At 44.0% G+C, this 15,671-nt stretch overlaps 1 protein-coding gene across 1 annotated transcript in view; it reads left to right on the top strand.

Moving 5' to 3' along the window:
• LOC132766104 (zinc finger protein 850-like) overlaps positions 1-15,671 on the top strand; it is a 56,239-nt gene continuing 40,568 nt past the window's right edge. Inside the window, exons 1-4 of the mRNA XM_067463928.1 lie at positions 1-107; positions 9,639-10,627; positions 11,788-11,914; positions 12,981-14,071. Coding sequence (XP_067320029.1) covers positions 9,821-10,627; positions 11,788-11,914; positions 12,981-14,071 — 2,025 coding nt within the window. The 5' untranslated portion in view covers positions 1-107; positions 9,639-9,820. The remainder of the gene's footprint in view (positions 108-9,638; positions 10,628-11,787; positions 11,915-12,980; positions 14,072-15,671) is intronic.

Genomic DNA, 15,671 nt, shown 5'->3' with positions numbered 1-15,671 from the left:
CGCTTCCTGCAGAGCGCTCTGGGACGTCAAACTCCCTGGCTCGACTCTTTCAATTCTGTTCTAGGAGGGAGGCGTCAAGGCGGAAGTCGCCTTGCTGCTGTTGACAGGTGAGTGTTGAGGGCAAAGAGCTCCCCTTGATTGAGACCCAGGCCTTGACTGAATCATACAATCATAAGAGTTGGAAGAGACCTCATGGGCCATCCAGTCCAACCCCATTCTGCCAAGAAGCAGGAATATTGCATTCAAATCACCCCTGACAGATGGCCATCCAGCCTCTGTTGAGATCCAGGCTTAGGCCTGTAGTGTCTGGAGGAACAGAGTTAGACACCAATGCAGGTATATTTACATTGTAAGCAGGTGCATTGCATATACACTGCATAGGTAAATATATTCTTCCTTTGGGGCCTTAACAAATACATGATTTCAATATAGGCATCCATACTTGCCTAGGATTTTGATATTTTGGTTATGATATTGCAACTGCATGGATGACAGGAGGATAAATGCTCCCCTTGTCTCTTTAGCTGGCTTAGATGTCACTCCAATATGGAACAGGTAAAGAACAATATTGCCTATGGGTTGTTGTAGGTTTTTCCGGGCTATATGGCCATGTTCTGGAGGCAATTTTTCTCCTGACGTTTCGCCTGCATCTATGGCAAGCATCCTCAGAGGTAGTTTCAAAACGATCTTGACAGATTAGAGAGATGGGCCAAATTTAACAAAATGAAGTTCAACAGTGACAAATGCAAGATACTCCACTTTGGCAGGAAAAACGAAAAGCAAAGATACAGAATGGGGGACAATGCCTGGCTCGAGAGCAGTACGTGTGAAAAAGATCTTGGAGTCCTCGTGGACAACAAGTTAAACATGAGCAAACAATGTGATGTGGCGGCAAAAAAAGCCAATGGGATTTTGGCCTGCATCAATAGGAGCATAGTGTCTAGATCTAGGGAAGTCATGCTACCCCTCTATTCTGCTTTGGTTAGACCACACCTGGAATATTGTGTCCAATTCTGGGCACCACAATTCAAGAGAGATATTGACAAGCTGGAATGTGTCCAGAGGAGGGCGACTAAAATGATAAAAGGTCTGGAGAACAAGCCCTATGAGGAGCGGCTAAAGGAGCTGGGCATGTTTCGTCTGAAGAAGAGAAGGCTGAGAGGGGATATGATAGCCATGTATAAATATGTGAGAGGAAGCCACAGGGAGGAGGGAGCAAGCTTGTTTTCTGCTTCCTTGCAGACTAGGACGCGGAACAATGGCTTCAAACTACACGAGAAGATATTCCATCTAAACATGAGGAAGAACTTCCTGACTGTGAGAGCTGTTCAGCAGTGGAACTCTCTGCCCCAGAGTGTGGTGGAGGCTCCTTCTTTGGAAGCTTTTAAACAGAGGCTGGATGGCCATCTGTCAGGGGTGATTTGAATGCAATATTCCTGCTTCTTGGCAGAATGGGGTTGGACTGGATGGCCCATGAGGTCTCTTCCAACTCTTTGGTTCTATGATTCTATGGTTTTTTGGCTGGCTTAGTTCTTACTAGTTAGATATTAATATTGGCTTTCATTTTTTTTTAGGATATATTCAGTATTGCTTCAAAAGAGATTTAACAGATCATATCGATACAGGCAGTCCTCAAGTTACGAACAAGATAGGCTCTGTAGGTTTGTTCTTAAGTTGAATGTGTATGTAAGTCAGAACAGGGACATTTCTTATGTGTAACCCCAGCCATATATGTATATTTTATATATAATAGCAAGCTTTGGATAGCATAGGGAAGGGTTAACAGCCCATTTCATAACTGTAACTCCAGCTATATATGTGTGTGAATGTGTTTGTCTGTGTGCACACACACACATGCATGCAAGCTTTGGATTGCATAAGAAAGGTTTAACAGCCCATTTCTTAAGTTTAACTCCAGCCATATGTGTGTGTGTATATATTTGCATATATGTGTGTGTGTGTGCACACACATACACACATGCATGTAAGCTTTGGATAGCATAGGAAAGGTTAACAACCAATTTCTTAACTGTAACTCCAGCCATATATATGTGTGTTTGTGTGTATATATGTGTGTGTGTGTGTGTATGTGCACACTAGGCCCGGGCAATCCATGGTTCTATATGGTTCTAAAGTACTTCCAAAAGTAAAGTTCTGGTGGTGAAAATTTCAGAACTCTAACAAAACTTTCAAAATTTAATAATTATTTCATTATTGGTGATTTTTATGATAGAACCAATTAGGAACTGCCATTTATAATTAAATTTTGAGAGTTTTGTTAGAGTTCTGAAATTTTAACCACCAGAACTTTACTTTTGGAAGTACTTTAGAACCATGGATTGACCAAGCGATAACAAGATGTTTTGACTTAAATATGAATATGCTTTGACTTTTTAGTTTATATTTTACTCAAATATGGACTGGATAGATACCTATATTTGCATTACATTTTTGTTGTTAGTTTTGGTCAAGCCAACACAACATGTGGCCAGGGTCCGGATGCGGTCCCCGCAAGGCTTTGACGTGACCCATAGAGGCTCTGAGTCCCTTCTACACTGCCCCTTCTACACTGCCATATAAAATCAAGATGATCTGCTTTGAACTGGAGCACATCATGTGGATATTATATGGTAGTCTAGAGGGGGCTTAAACCTTAGAAAGGGAAGTCACATGCAGCACTACAGAGGAGCCATCCAAACCCATTATTTGCCCTTCTGAGTGTTTTACCTCTGAGCGTTTCCTTTCTTTGTGCAACAAAGTTACCACAATAACCTGGGGCAAATGGGCTGCTGGTCAGGACACTGGGCGTGCTTGGGTTAGGGTAGTGGGGAGCAGGGATGAAATTTTAAGGGGTATCAGACTTTTTTTCAGGGAGGCATTTGGAGAAGGATAAGGGGCACGTTGCTGGGGAAGTTGTGGGTGGAATGGGGGGGGGGGATTGCATGTTTTAAAATACATTTCAGTTGTGTTTATTATATTGTAACTGATTATCCTAATTTTAATGTGGTTTTTTTAAAATTTTGTGTTCACTTTGTTTTGAATGGGTCAAATGTGTGTCTGTTAGCCACCTTGAATCCCCTCAGGGGGAAAAGGCAGGGTATAATTCAGAAGTCAAGTAAGCATTTTAGATATGAGATAGTCAAATTTTATTTTTTATTTATTTCGAACATTTTTACCCCGCCCTTCTCAATCCCTAGGGGGACTCAGGGCGGCTTACAATTGGCAACAATTCAATGCCACTTCATAAAATACAATAGCAAAAATAACAATTAAAACCATGAACATTAAAATAAAAATTAAACAGTATACTTACAATCCATTTAGCTATTGCCAGTCTGGCCATATACTAATGATTACTCCGCTTCACTTATCCAAATCCACTTCCAAGTCATAGTCAAATATTATCCATTGTCCTTTAACCTGATTGCCCAAAGGCCTGGTCCCACAACCATGATTTTACCTTCTTTCTGAACTTAATATAACTACACTATATTGTTCTGCTTATGGGGAAAGCTGACATGTACAATACAAGATGATAGAAATGACTGATGAGATCTTATTTTCTTTTTCATGGTTTCATTCATGACAGCGAGGATTATCCATGGTTACATTTGGACCTATGGGGAGATGTTTTCATTGAATGGGAAATCCATTGTGATTTTTCTCATGTTGTGAACCTATGAATCAAAGATTGCATATAAACCTTGATCAGGGGGAACAATCTGCAAAGTTTTGTGAGTTTCTTGTTGGATAAAAAAAATATCCACAAATTATTAATAGCTTAATAATTACAAATATTTGCTTGGGCTGGCATGGCACCTTTGACTGTGTCCCTTGGCCCCAACCCGAAGTTTATTATTTATTTATTTACAGCTTTTATATTCCGGCCTTCTTACCCCGCAGGAGACTCAGGGCGGATCACAGTGTACACATATATGGCAAACATTCAGTGCCAATTTTGACATACAACATATACAGACATAGACATAGTCTAGGTTTTGTATACAGTCTTGAAGGTACATCATGAAGGCCACCATACCGGCTAAAAGCTAGAAGGCTGTGATTTTGATTGGGGTGCAGGTCCCCCAATCCCTTTTGCAGAGAGGAGAAGGATCAATCCCATTTTCTTTGAAGCAATCTCTTTTCCCCTGAAAATGGGAAACAGCAGCTTTGTTTTGGAGAGCTTTACTGTGCTTTTTACAATGCATCAACACTTGTGGAATGAATGCAGATTGATATCACTTTCGCTGCCATGGCTCAATGCAATGGAATCCTGTGTTTTCTCATTTGATGAGATTCCAGGACCCTTTGGCATTCTGGCTCAAGGCCTTGTAAAACTACAACTCTAGGAATTCATAGCATACAATTTCCCGGTCACAATTTCTGTGCCATGTGTTTTGTTAATATTTTGCTTTTTCTCCAAGGAGCTCAAGGCAGTGTAAGTTACTGTATTTACCTACCATTGTAATGAGTATATGAGTTTACACTGCCATATAATCCAGTTCAAATCAGATAATGTGGATTGCAGAAGGGGCCTGTCATGGGTCTGTGTGCCAAGTTTGGTTCCGATCCATGATATGTGGGATTCAAACAACTTTGCCTTCGCCTCCCTTTGAGGCTGAGAGAGAGTGATTTGCCCAGGGTTATCCTGTGGGTTTCCATGCCTGAGCTGGGATTTGAACCCTCTGCTCTCATCATTAAATCACTACTGTCTTTCAGATTCCCAATAGCTGAAAAATACCCTCTTACTTGAGTGATGATGCAAGTGAAAGTAAATATAGCTTCACAAACACTTAAGCAAAAGTACTTTCCAAAAATAAAGGGAAGGGAAGGATAATTTAAATCTGGGAAATATATATTTTATTTTTCTCCAGCTTATGCATGGATTGTGCGTTCATGCACAAGGGAATGGGATTGAACTGGGACGGCCCTTGTGGTCTCTTCCAGCTCGGTGCATCTGTAAGGGTTAAAGTGACAAGTGTGCCATTCCTAGAGAGGAATTTGTTTGACAGCACATGGAACCTTTAGAAAAACCCCAAGCTCCTCCTTTCCGTTTCCGGAACTTCTCTCCCTTTACACCAAAAGGAGTGTCTTTTTCCCAGCAGGGATCATTGTGTGCGCCAAAGCTGTCAGGTGAGTTGACAAAGAGAAAGAGAAACAATGGGTAGTGCTAATGAAAAGGGGAACAAAGCACAAAGACGTCTCTGCAGAGAGCTTTTATGTTCAGTGGTGAATCTGGATGTTGCAAATAGCCTGCAAGAGGTTTCCTGCCAGGGGATGTTGCCAAGCCATACTATTTCCCTGCCAAATCCAGAACTGCGGGCTATGGTGACAGCTACTCATTGCGACTTGAGGTGCAGGTACACCCAAAGCTAGGGAATCATGGGAGTTGTAGTTTGGAGAGGCACTAGCACTCTTTGGCAAGGAAGGCTCAAGACCTTTTCGTTGGTGTTTATTTGTTCAGTCGCTTCCGACTCTTTGTGACTGCATGGACCAGCCCACGCCAGAGCTCCCTGTCGGCCATGTCCACCCCCAGCTCCTTCAGAGTCAAGCCAGTCACTTCAAGGATACCATCCATCCATCTTGCCCTTGGTCAGCCCCTCTTACTTTTTCCTTCCATTTTCCCCAGCATCATTGACTTCTCTAAGCTTTCCTTTCTTCTCATGATGTGGCCAAAGTACTTCATCTTTGCCTCTAATATCCTTCAGTGAGCAGTCGGGCTTTATTTCCTGAAGTATGGAATGGTTGGATCTTCTCGCGGTCCAAGGCACTCTCAGAACTTTCCTCCAGCACCACAGTTCAAAAGCACCTCTCTTCCTTCGCCCAGCCTTCCTTATGGTCCAGCTCTCACATCTGTAGGTTACTACGGGGAATACCATTGCTTTAACTATGTGGATCTTCATTGCCAGTGTGATGTCTCTGTTCTTCACTATTGTATCGAGATTGGTCATTGGTCTCCTCCCAAGAAGTAAATGTTTTCTGTTTTCCTGGCTGCAGTAATCTTTGCACCTAGAAATACGAAGTCAGTCACTGCCTCCACGTTTTCTCTCTCTTTTTGCCAGTTATCAAACAGTCCGGTTGCCAGAATCTTGATTATTTTTTTATGTTAAGCTGCAACCCACCTTTTGCACTTTCTTCTTTCACCTTGGTTAGAAGGCTCCTCAGCTCCTCCTTGCTTTCGGCCATCAAAGTGGTATCTGCATATCTAAGACTGTTAATATTTCTTCCAGCAATTTTCACCCCAGCCTTGCATTTGTCAAGCCCGGCACATCGCATGATGTGTTCTGCATACAAGTTGAATAGGTTGGGTGAGAGGATACAACCCTGCCGTATGCCTTTCCCAATCTTGAACCAGTGGTTGTTCCATGGTCGGTTCTTATTGTTGTTAGTTGATCAAGGCCTTGTAAAACTACAAGATTCCATAACAAGTTCTGCCCAAATGGACTAAGCTCTTACTTTTCTCCACTCTACTCAGAGAAGGGGATAGGTCAACACAGGTTTTGAGGAGTTCATTATTTGACTAAGCTCCAGCTACCTTGAATGCTGTCAGAAGAGAAGTGCAAGATGCAACAAAATGAAAGACAGACAATCTCCAAATTACAAACACCCTACTAACAAACTACTCCTAGTTAAAAACAGGAGTGAGACAACAGAAAGTGAAAGAAGTCTATCCCTAGGAAGGAAAATCCACTCCTGGAAGAGTTATCACCATGAGGAAAAGTGTCTCCACTGACGCTTTATCCCCAATTCTTGTTTCCACAATACAGCATTTTTTTTCAAAATTCAATTATCACGGGGACAGAAAGTGAGGGGAACTCAACAGGGTCACAGACAGCAAAAGAAGTGCTAACCTTTCCCTGTGCTATCCAAAGCAAGTAAGCAAGTACATACAGTAGAGTCTCGCTCATCAGACATAAACGGGCCGGCAGAATATCGGATAAACGAAACTGTCAGATAATACGGAGTCTCCTACTGTTACCCGCCCAACACAGTGTTAGACACCGAGAATACTAACAACAGGGACTCAAAAGGTTAAGGCAAGGCAATGCCTTCGGGGCTAGAGCGGCCCAGCAGGAAATGCCCGGATGTGGAAGAGGAGTGTGGAGATCACAGAGGGAAGGAGGAAGGACGCTTCTCCTTCCATTTCCGGTCTTGCCCTTTTTCCCCTTTCCTCCCCCCTCCTCTTTGTCTTGCCTTTTTCACTTATTGGGAATGGAGAGAGAATGGGGAGCGCTCTTTTAATTGTTTAGCCTGAAGAAGAGAAGGCTGAGAGGAGACATGAAATATGGCTTCTGTGTCAGTAGGGAATGGTGAAATCCGCTCTCGACTTTAGTCAGAGCTTCATGGGATTTGTCTAAGACAGAGCTTTTCAAACAGTGTGTCATTTGTTGGTGTGTCACGTAAATGCAATGAGAAATGAAAAAGGTCTTGGAGATATACTTTATTACCTTACAAATAATATATTTTTAAATACTGTATACAAATTAAAGGTTTTCATGAGATGTGCCCTCAAACATTTTGTTATTACAGTTTATGTGTGTGTCTTATAAGGGGTTGGTCTAGAAAAACCGAATTACTTTGTCGTGAAATGATGCATGTCTAAAAAGTATGTCACCAACACGAAATGTTTGGAAAGCTCTGGTCTAAAGTGTGGCAGAGGCTTCCATTTTGGGTGCACAATGGTGCACCCAAGTGATGAATCCCTCTTTTGAGTACTGAAAATGGAGTCAAGCGAATGGTGAATCCATTCTGGGTTTTAATGTCCAAAGTACTGAGACATAGGTACTGAGGACCGGGCTGTGGCGCAGCTAGTTAGTAACCAACTGCATTAAATCACTACTAACTGAGAGATCATGAGTTCGAAGCCAGCCCGGGTCGGAGTAAGCTCTTGACCATTAATAGTCTAGCTTGCTGTTGACCTATGCAGCCCGAAAGACAGTTGCATCTGTCAAGTAGGAAATTTAGGTACCACTTTATGTGGGGAGACTAATTTAATTAATTTATGATACCATAAAACCTTCCAGCAGCGTGCATAGGAATGAGGAAGTACTCCATCAAGGACTCGATGTCACAAGTGGATGGTGAAGCGGCCGCTTTCCCTGTGGCCATACCCTGAAAATAAGACATAGTGATAAGCATGGCTATGCAGCATACAAGGTTGGCTCCCCCGTCAGGTCCCAGTTGATCTGTGTGTGCTGCAAACTGAGGCATAGAGGGAAGCATAGAAAGTGAAAGTAAAAGTCTCCTCGGTGAAGTGAGGAGCAGGACGCACTGCTTTAGATATTGTGTGTCCTCGGGGACGAAGTAAAGCTGTAGCTGCTGTTTTACTCAGTAGTGTGGGTCTCTCTCTCCCAGCACCAACCAACAACAGTCTGTGGGTCTCTCTCACCCCCCATAAACACCAGTAAAGCTGCTGCTCCCCAGCACTGACCAGCAACAGTCTGTGGGTCTCTCTCACCCCACACCATCACCAGGGGAGAGGGGAGAAGCTTCACCAAGCAGTCTGCTACTGAACCCAGAGAGATCATCCCATAAATGCAGATTGTTGAATCATACTTAATTTAAAAAAGACATCTCCTGAAAATAAGCCATGGTGTGTCTTTTTGAGGAAAAATTAATATGAAACAGTGTCTTATTTTCGGGGAAGTAGCTCTGAGACAGATAACTCTCCTGTTGAATCTAATCTGGCAGAAGGAGATGGCCTATCATAACAAATGCTAACAACCCTGTTGAATTTCATTCTTAGCTTCTGCTTTTATTGGAGACTCTAGGGAGTCTGGTAAAATCATATGGGGAGAACCAAAGGAATAACTGACTTAATTAACTAGTGCTGTTTGATTGTAGGCGAACTATACATCCCAGCAACTACAAAGTGCTGGTCTTGGCCTATAAAGCTCTATACGGCTCTGGCCCAGCTTACTTGTCCGAATGTATCTCCCTCTACGTTCCGCCTCATAGTTTAAGATCCACCAGGGAGGCCCTGCTCTAGGTACCACCGACTTCGCAAACGCGCCTGGTGGGGACGGGGGACAGGGCCTTCTCGGTAGTGATCCCCCACTTATGGAATTCACTCTCCAGTGAGATTAGATTGGCTTCCTCCCTCCTTTCCTTTAGGAAAAAATTGAAATTGTGGTTTTGGAACCAGGCTTTCATCTAGTAGGCACAACAGCACTTTGGACACTTAACTGGACCATATGATTGTTATGATAATGGAAACGGCTATGTAACTGTATAATTAATGCGATTGTTTTAAATTTATTGTATATTTATGGTTTTATATTGTTGTTATGTTATTGCGGCATCGAATTATTGCCAATGTATTTATTCAGTCTGTATTTTAACTTATTATGATTTTATGATGTTTTTAGATGTATTCATGCATTGAATGTCTGCTGTTAGCTGGTTTGAGTTCCTCCACGGAGGTAGAGAAGATCGGGATATAAAAGTTTTAAATAAATAAATAAATAAATGTTAGCTGCTCTGAGTCCCCCCTTGGAGGTTGAGAAGGGCGGGGTAGAAATGTTGTAATAAATAAATAAATAAATAAATAATAAACTAGTTACTTAACTAGTTACTGATTACTTAGTTTAATTACTTCGAACCACTGGTTTCTAGTTTGCTGTTTTCTTCTTCCACAGAAATCCTTTGTTGGTTATCACTTGAAGATTTCATGGCTTTCTACCTTTTCCTGTGAGACTCCAGCTGAGACAGTTTGCCCCATGACATCCAAATCAAGGTTTTAATCTGGGTAGCTCAGGCCCATTGCCTCCTCCCCAACATCCCAGACAGGGTTTTTATCTCTGCACTTTTCAAGTACAAGATGGAGAAGGGGATGGCAGAAGTATCAGGCATACTTGCAGCTCCACTGGGGCAACTAGAGACTGAACTGGAAGTGGAGACCACGATTAAAATGGAGGAAGTTCTGCTCCTTGAACCCAGGATGAGATCTGAAGAGGTTCCTCATGTCATTCAGGCCGGGAGTATTAAAGCATTCCTCCACCGGGCCTCAGGAAAGCAGTTTCCTGAGACTCCGGGTGAAGGGCGCCTTCAAGAGTGGGAGACCCAGTGGCAGGAGTTCCTGAAGACACTGGAGTCTCCTGGTTTGGGCTGGGATGGTCCACAGTCCCTGCAGGTAGAGCCCAACCCGTGGGATGATGCCTCAACCTTCCTGGCCTCTTTTGAGCAAGTGGCCACGGCCTTCCGGTGGCCCAAGGAAGAGTGGGCGGCCCGAATCCTCCCGGCGCTTGGAGACGAAGGAAAGGAGGCCATCAGAAGCGTGGAGGCCCAGGATAGAAGGGATTACGGGAAAGTCAAGGCGGCCATTTTGCGCAGGGACACCTTCAGCAGGGAGAGGAAGCGGCAACAGTTCAGACATTTCAGCTACCAGAAGGACGAGGGCCCGAGAGGGGCTCACATGCATCTCCAGGAACTTTGCAAGCATTGGCTCAAAGTCGACAGATGCTCCAAGGAGCAGATCTTAGAGCAGCTGATCTTGGAGCAGCTCCTGGCTGTCCTGCCTCCCGAAATCCAGGGCCAGGTCAGGGAACACGTTCCAGAGACCTGCATCCAGGCAGTGGCCCTGGCTGAGGATTTCCTTCTGATGCAGCAGGAGAAATGCGAGCCACAGGTATAAGATGATGTTCAACCTTTAAGATGTCAAGAATCGTATGTCACTATTGAGGGAAGAGCAGAAGGAGAGGGGCTCATGGACCACAGATGGGCTCCTTTGGGGACAAAGCCATTTAGTTAATATTGCCGACGGAAAATTGGAGGGAGGTCCTGTACCTAATTGGGATTGTCAAGTTGAAAAGTGGAAGAGACTCTTGCACCTTTAGTTAGCATTGCCAGACTGAAAATTGGAGGAGAGTCCTGTATTACAATTGCCAGACAGAAAACTGGATGAGACTCCCATACCTACAGTTGTCAGGCTGAAAATTGGAGGGAGGTCCTTGTTGGGTGAGTGGGCTTATTCACAAAAGACCCTCCTCATAAATGTACAGCAAAGTAACTTAGCAGCAGCAGCGTGACCCAGCACCAGTAGCCCAAAGTGATCAAAATAACAAAAACACACAAACCAATGTTATCTCCTCCACAGCAGGCTTTCTCTTTGTAGTAAAATGACATGTTTGCACTATTTACAAGAACTTGGTTTCCATAACAGAAATAAGCAAATACATAGTAGCTTTACACACAGCATCCTTCACACTGGAGCTTTCTCACACAGAAGTTTACCTCACACAGAGGTTTATCTCACACAGGTTTACCTCTCACTCCTCAGGATGAGACTAGCTTTGGCACAGTAACTCTAACAGACTTCAGCCTACTCTCTCTCCTCAGGACAACACTAACTTTAGCCCACTGACTCTAACAAGATTCAGCCTACTAACTCTTTCAGTGCTTGACTCACACTTTTGTAATAAAAAATACCCAGTTAATTTTTAATATTTCTGACATCCTGTACCTTTAATTGGGATTGCCAGGTTGAAAACCGGATGACTGAAAACAAGATACCTGAATCCCACTTGATGGCAATTTACAGAATTATGTCTTGCTCCAAGGATTAAAGTTGTAGAAGCCTGTTCCCAAATTCAGTCTGGCAATCCTGCCATTGAGTAAAGTGGAAGTTACAACTTCCAGTTAGTATCCTGCTTTATGCACCTAAAATAACCTGGGGAGAGAAAAAACCCGACTGCCTGAGAACCCAGAGAGTGTTTTCAATTTGATGTTGTGTAAAATAAATAATTTTCATATATTGATGTTGGTACTAATACTTTCAATGGCTTTCAGGAGCCCAGCAGAGTAAGTGTGCCTTTGCCTACAGCAGAGGAACAACTCCAGGCTTCAGAGCTGACAGAGAGTTGCAGAGAGGACAGCTGGGAGACCAGCAACCCTGAGAATATTGGCGCTTTATTGGGTATGGTTCCATTCTTCATTGTTTATGTTCCACAACACCCAACCAGACTTTTCATATACAGTAGAGTCTTGCTTATCTGGCATAAACGGGCCAGCTAAATGTTGGATAGATGAAAATGTCGGATAATACGGAGTCTACTACTGTTACCCGTCCAAGGCGGCGCTGAACACCTAGAATACTGACAACAGGGACTCAAAAGTGTTAAGGCAAGGCAAGGTCTCAGGGCTAGAGCAGCCCAGCAGGAAGTGCCCAGATGCAGAAGAGGAGCATAGAAATCACAGAGGGAAGGAAGGAGAATACTTCCGGTCCTGCCTATTTCCCCCCTTTCCTCCCTCCTCCTCCTCGTCTTGCCTTTTTCACTTATTGGGAATGGAGAGAGAAAGTTGGGGAGTGCTCCTTTAATTAATTTGATTAAAGGGGAAATGTGGGAGGAAAAGGGGGGCGTCGGATAAGAGTGTCGGATAAGACGGAATGTCAGATAAGCGAAAGTCATATAAGCAAGACTCTACTATATAGGCAAAAGACACAGACAAAACGTAATTTTAAAACAGGGTGGCATCCTGTTTGTGACATACACAGTCACCAATCCAACATTTCATGTTTTGGAAGGTAGTTGTCTACCTTTGAGACTATCCAAGGCCACACAGACTGGCCAAAAAGCACGCCAAATCCAGAAGTGGTCAGAAGTCTATTTTGATTCTGAAAAACTGGTACAAATATATCCCAGTAAATAAAGTACAGTCAGCCCTTCACATTTTCAAGTTTAATTTTTGGGAATTTAATTGATATGCTGTTTCTAAAGCCCTGGATATTTCTAGAGAAAATACCTCTAAGAATCCTTAGGTACAAAACACAACTCTTGATGCAATTTGGAAGAAACCTTATTACGTTTTTCTTATACAATGCATCCCTGACCTGGTTGCTTCTTTTCACAAGTGTGTACTATTCTGAATAAAAGGTTGGCAGAAACATATAGAACTATGGGAACTATCGCTTTTTCCTATGTGTTTTCTGCCTCTGCTACATGGGCTTACTGCAAAGGTGTGTTTCTCTTTATTTATTCCAGTGGATCCAATTCTGTATGATCCAGTGTCAGATGATGAAGATGATAGCAATGAGCAAGATTGTCCTTTGCAAATGGAGCCCCCAAATCCCTCACCACAAAGGACAGAACATGAGGTCTCTCCATCTTTGCAACTGTCAGAAGCTTCTGGAAGTTGTAATGAGCCAGCAACGACGACAAAGAAAAGCTCGCCCAAAAAAGCTGTCAAGAAACTGAATAATCTGAAGCAGGAAAATGGGGGAACCAAGAAAGCAACAGCATCTTCCTCAAAGGGCAGGAGCTTAAAAGAGAAAGATCCCACTTATTCCCCCATTCAATCCAGAAAGAAACCCCATAAATGTACTGAGTGTGGGAAGAGCTTCTGTGGGCGTGCCTACCTTACTCGGCACCAACTGATCCACACTGGAGAGAAACCCTTTAAATGCTCTTACTGTGAGAAAGACTTTCGGGAACACATCCACCTTTTGAGGCACAAGATGACACATACGGGAGAGTTCCCATACAAGTGCAAGGACTGCGGCAAAGGCTTCCGCCAGTCTACCAGCATGCTGATGCACCAAAAAATGCATGTTGGGGGCATCACCTACAAATGTTCTGAATGCGGGAAAAGCTTCAAGCGGCATGCCAAGTTCAGCCAGCACCAGAAAACCCACCTGAAGGGGAAGACCTACCCTTGTTCTCGCTGCACGATGACTTTTGATCGGCTCGCACTTCTTTATGACCACAAAAAGACCCATGCACCGGCAAATGCTTACCGGTGCCCCTTCTGCGACAAACTCTTTCGGAACCAGTCGACCTTTGTGAAGCACAAATTGTCCCACACGGGGGAGAGGCCCTACACGTGCTCCACATGCGGCAAGACCTTCACCCAGTCTTCGAACCTCAACAGGCACGAGAAGATCCACACGGGAGAGAAGCCGTATGTATGCCAGACCTGTGGCAAGACCTTCAACCAGAGGTCCCAACTGACCCAACACCTGAACACCCACAAAGGCTTCAAGGTGTATAAATGCTTAGACTGCGGAGATACCTTCACGAACCGTTCAAACCTGATGAAGCACAAGATGATCCACAGAAGTGAGGAAGAGGAAACCTAATTTGACTACATAAAGAAATACTTAGGATCATAGAATCCTAGATTTGGAAGAGACTCCAAGGGCTATCCAGTCCAACCCCATTCTGCCAGACCCAAACAAAGCAACCCAAAGATAGAGACGCCCTCATCCTCAGGCATAAGCAGCTATAAGCAGCACCAGCTTCTCTTGGCAAAACTGATTATGACCAGCCCCAATTAAAACAAAAACAAAAAAAAACCCAAGCAAGTATGAGTTATAGCTTTGAAGAGAATCACACTTTCAGAGTGCATATTCCGGAAAGGGGACGAGGAATCATAGAATCATAGAGTTGGAAGAGACCTCGTGGGACATCCAGTCCAACACCATTCTGCCAAGAAGCAGGAAAATTGCATTCAAAGCACCCCCAACAGATGACCATCCAGCCTCTGTTTAAAAGCTTCCAAAGAAGTCATATGTGTCTCACAAGCTGCACAATTCCTACCCCTGGCATAGATCACTGAATTTCCCTTCTGCTGTTAACTCATGAAGAAGTAGAGTCAAGTCCTTTTTCTCCCTCTGACTATTCATGGAATCATAGAGTTGGAAGAGACCTCGTGGGCCATCCAGTCCAAGCCCATTCTGCCAAGAAGCAGGAAAATCGCATTCAAAGCACTTCTGATACATGGCCATCCAGCCTCTGCTTAAAAGCCTCCAAAGAAGGAGCCTCCACCATACTCTGGGAGAGAGAGTTCCACTGCTGAACTGCTCTCACAGTCAGGAAATTCTTCATCATGTTCAGGTGGAATTTCCTTTCCTGTAGGTAAGGCTTGTTCCATGTCTTAGTCTCCAGGGCAGCAGAAAGCATGCTTGCCCTCTCCTCCCTATGACTTCCCCTCACATCTTTAGCCATGGCCCTCATCATGTCTCCCCTCAGCCTTCTCTTCTGCAGACTAAACATGCCCAGCTCTTTAAGCCACTCCTCATAGGGCTTGTTCTCCAGACCCTTGATCCTTTGAGTCACCCTCCTCTAGCTTAGAGTCAACATCTCCCTTCAATCGCAGTGCCCAGAATTGGACACAGTGTGGTTCTAGGTGTGGTCTCACCAAGGCAGAATAGAGGGGTAGCAAGACTTCCCTGGATCTAGACTCCTATTTATGCAGGCCAAAACCCCATTGGGTTTTTTTGGCGCCGCATGACATTGTTGGTTCATGTTCACCTTCCTGTCCGCGAGGACTCTTTTCCACACGTCCTTCTGTCAAGCCAGGCATCGTCCCCTAATCAGTATCTCTGCATTTCCTTTATTCTGCCTAAGTGGAGCTATCTTGCATTTGTCCCAGCTGAACTTCTGTGAAGATCATTTTGCATTTTGCTCCTGTCGTCTGAAATTTTATCTATCCCCCCCCCCCCCCCCCAATATTCTGAGCTACCTTGCAGGCTGATTATCTGGATTACTGCAACAGAGTGCATGTGAAATGGCTTTTGAAAGCATTGGCACCAAGACCTGTGCTCTGCTTCTTCTTGGTTCGATACACCAGCTCCTCCCTTTCCTAGAATAGAAGGACCTAACGATGGTAGTGGATGTGCTGGCGGCCTAAGGTTTGGACCTTTGCAATGCTCTCTGGGGGATGTTTACTTCAAC

This window comes from Anolis sagrei, chromosome 2, assembly GCF_037176765.1.
Source record: "Anolis sagrei isolate rAnoSag1 chromosome 2, rAnoSag1.mat, whole genome shotgun sequence".
Lineage (NCBI taxonomy): Eukaryota > Metazoa > Chordata > Lepidosauria > Squamata > Dactyloidae > Anolis > Anolis sagrei.
This window is presented reverse-complemented; position numbering and strand designations above follow the sequence as displayed.